This window comes from Stegastes partitus, unplaced genomic scaffold (genome assembly GCF_000690725.1).
Source record: "Stegastes partitus isolate 25-593 unplaced genomic scaffold, Stegastes_partitus-1.0.2 Scaffold577, whole genome shotgun sequence".
In the NCBI taxonomy this organism is placed as follows: domain Eukaryota; kingdom Metazoa; phylum Chordata; class Actinopteri; family Pomacentridae; genus Stegastes; species Stegastes partitus.
This window is the reverse complement of record NW_007578308.1, coordinates 343,422-347,129: the sequence shown is the minus strand read 5'-3', so window position 1 is coordinate 347,129 and position 3,708 is coordinate 343,422. Positions and strand designations below refer to the sequence as shown.

At 46.8% G+C, this 3,708-nt stretch overlaps 1 protein-coding gene across 1 annotated transcript in view; it reads right to left on the bottom strand.

Moving 5' to 3' along the window:
- Positions 1 to 3,708, bottom strand: part of plxna3 (plexin A3) — a gene marked incomplete at its 5' end in the record, with an annotated part of 75,813 nt that overhangs the window by 65,600 nt on the left and 6,505 nt on the right. The window contains one exon of the mRNA XM_008288859.1: positions 758 to 940. Within this exon, the coding sequence (XP_008287081.1) occupies positions 758 to 940 (183 nt within the window). The remainder of the gene's footprint in view (positions 1 to 757; positions 941 to 3,708) is intronic.

Genomic DNA, 3,708 nt, shown 5'->3' with positions numbered 1-3,708 from the left:
CAGAGAACGATGAACATGAAGCAATGAGATCAAACATGAACAGAATCCACTCAGTAACACGAGACGGTTCACTGATGACCACTGTGAGAGCTGCCGAGTTCTGGATTAAAACGGTACAGCATCTAAGTTCTGATCCAGTTCCCGTCTGGCATTAAAGAGATTCTATAAAACACAAACTGTCACTGAAGCATAAAGAATCATAATAAATAAGAATAACAGAACATGTGAGACCTGCACACGTCTCTACATGTCGTGTGATCAGCTCGTTAACAGAACATCAGATTCTTATGAACAAACAGAACCCAGTCGATTAATCCAACGACATCAGATCTGAAGCGACATCATATTAACCTCTGATTCTGCAGCATGAAGATCTAAACAGGCTTCAGTCAGAGATCTGCAGCAGCTTTGAGCAGAAACGATGAAAACATCTGAAACATTCTGCAGCTTCCTGTGGTTTAAACCTGGACTCTACACCTGAGACACCAACGTTCAGGTGAAATGAAACCAAACGACTCGACCACACGAGTCGACCTTCAGCTTCACCACCAACAGTCCAGCAGCTCCAACACCAACGTCCTTCAGAACTCAGAGAACCTGCAGTGAGGAAACCTTCTCCGTCTTCCTCCTGAAACAGAAACTCTAAAAACCCAAAAGCGGTTTTCCAACATTAAAGCAGACGTTCCTCTCAGACCCGTCTTTGGTTCTGACCCACCAGAGCAGCAGCACCGGTCCAAACCCAGACCCTCTGTCCTACCTTCTTCAGCTGTCCACTGCGGGTTCCTACGAACACCACCGTGTGCTCTCCGTAGGTGTAGGCCGCCACGGCGCCCATCCCCTCGGTCCGGTCCTCGTACAGCGGGTTCCCCTCGATGACCCGGAGGCCTCCGAGCGGCTGGTTCAGAACCAAACCACAGAAATCGTCTCCGATCTGCTTCGGCTGTGGAGAACAAAGAGTTACTGGACTTTAGACAGATCAGAACCACCTGAGGAGTTGAAGTGTTGAAGCAGCGTTATTGATCAGAACCATTCACTGACGGATCAGAACCAACGTCTGCTGAAGCTACAGCAGATCAGCAGCAGGCTGGTGATGAAGACTCTTTAAGTCTCTGTTTACACCATAAACGTGAACATTTCATGGAAGATGTCGGACCAGAAGATATCAGAACACAATGAGTTCGACGCGTTTTAAAATATTTCTGTAAGAAATAAAATGTGATGCTGAACGATGTTCTCTACACAACAGAACATTGTATGACACGATGTGATACGATACACAACACGGTCCAGCACACGATACGACAACAAACCAGAAGATATGATATAACTAACAACACAATATGATATATAACATGATACAATATATGAAACAATACAATAAGAAGCGATAGGCTGTATATGGTACGATGTGATGAGACACTATGAAACTATACAACATGATGATATAAAATAAACTAGAGGAAAACACAACACGGTTCCATCAGCGCGTGAATGTCGAAGCAAATTAAAGTCTCATGCAGTCGTGTGACAAAATGCTGATTTCCTCGACATATATGAACAAACTGGGTTTGGGTTCTGGTCGGCAAAGTCAGGCCAGAATACGAGCTGCAGAAAAGCCCAAAGTGTGACCAGCGGACCTGCAGGTAGCTGCAGCTGGAGCACAGCAGCACTCTGACACCACCAATCAGAACGCTCTGATCTGAGCTGCCAGGAAAAAACCTTCCCTGTCCAAAAGGAACATTAGAGCAGAACCACAGTTTGCCAGAGAACACAGAGGCCTTCTGGAACCACGTGGACGGACCAATCACAGACGGAGCTGTTTGCATGTGTTAGCGTAGCGGCGGAAACGCTTTGGTTTGAGGTCGCTGGCTGTTGATTCAACGCTGCATTCTGCTTCATATCAAAGAGCAGCCGGATAAACTGTGTGAAGCTGGTGTTCTAACGAGATCATCATCCTCAGCAGGAAGTCCACCGACGGCCGGCTCAGAGGGAAGGAATGGAGGTCTACGTCCTCAGCAGAGGTCTGAACCTCACTGGAATGATGCACGAAAACCCTCAAACAGGAAGAGGTCAAGACTTCACAAACCAGAGAGGGTCGACTCGTAAATAAATCATCTGAAGACGTTTCTCCTGCTAAAACCTGGCCGACTGTAGATCCTGATGCTTTCTTTTCTACACCAGAACGTTACATCTATCGATATTTTCTGTGATACATAATTTAAGAAGATCATTTTCCTTCATCTGTTTCAAACAGAATCATACAGATGTCTGAAGATCCTCAGTCCTCCAGGTCCTGGTTCTTCTGGTAGTTTAATGGGAGCAGCTGGACCTGCTTGAGTTCCTTGAAGACGTTCCACCTCTGATCCACCAGCTCTGACTGACCTGTTGGGAGTTCCACATACTGGTATGCTTAAAGATGACGAAGACTCTTGTCCTTTGAGATGAAGCCACATCCACACCGAGCCACAGAGACCCTAACGAACCCCACCGGGTCAGGAGGAGCACTAACGACCCACATAACGAGGGGGAGGAGCAACAGACCCCCAATTAAAACCTAAACTCAGGTGTTAACGTCTCCTTCAGGATATCAGTATGTGGAACTCCCAACCAGTCAGTCAGAGCTGATGGAGCCTCTTGGATGAAGGTGGAACGTCTTCAAGGAACTCAAGCAGGTCCAGCTGATACCATTAAACTAACAGAACACGTTTGCAGAGTTTCCTGTGTTGGTCTGCAGCCGCTACGGAGGCCCGGAGAGCTCAAAACGCTGCCGACTGACAAACCAGGAGCAGATGAAGGAAACATCTGCAGCATGTGAGGCTCCGGTGATGAAAGTCTGTGTTCTGTTGTGGTTCTGATTCTTGTGTTGCCTCTAAGTTTGGCTGCAGGACAGACGGTTGACTTAAAGTTCTGTTGAGGGAGTTCTGTTGCTGTGAGCCGATGTTCTTTAGATCTTTTATAGTTCAGGTTTAAACGTGTTTTATCCTCGATAATCTGCCAGAACTCAACAGTTGAGTGTCAGTGATGCATTTTTTCCAACAAAACAACGACACCAGCGTCATCAAGACTCCGTCCCGTCTCGGTTCTGTCGCGTCCGATCGGACTCCTTCGGTCCTGGATGTAGACTTCCTGATGGGAGACGTGAGCGGAGGAGCTTCTGGTCTCGGAGCGAGTGGAGCAGGGAGGAGCTGTGATTACAGGGTGAACACGCTCTCAGAGGTTAGCTAACACCCTGCTATTAGCGGCCTCGATGCATCACAGAGACTCAACAGGACGGAAACTCTGGAACAGAAGCACCCAGTCCAAAACCTGCACTTTGTCTGGTGTGTGCCGGTTCTGGAGTCTGGTTCAGGCTTTCATCACAGTTTGGAGATACAGATTTTTATTTAGTTGTAGTTTAGTTTTGGGTAAAACGTAGCTGGAGTGACTTCACCAGAGAAGTTCTTTTGATTCTCTAGAACGTATTTAACTCTGAACAATCAACAAAACGAGTGTTTGTCAGAAACTAACTGTGGAAGCAGAAAGAATCTCACGCTTCACAAGCTTGTCTTCTAAAGTTCACCAGAAAGAAACCGCTTGTTTTAAGTAGATTCTGGAAAAAACAAGAAACAAGTTTGTTGAGCTCAGAAGTCACGACGGACTCAGGTGTGATCAGAAGTCACATGACAGAAGTCCTGAAGGTCTTCAGGTGAGCTGCAGGCGGAGAGGAGA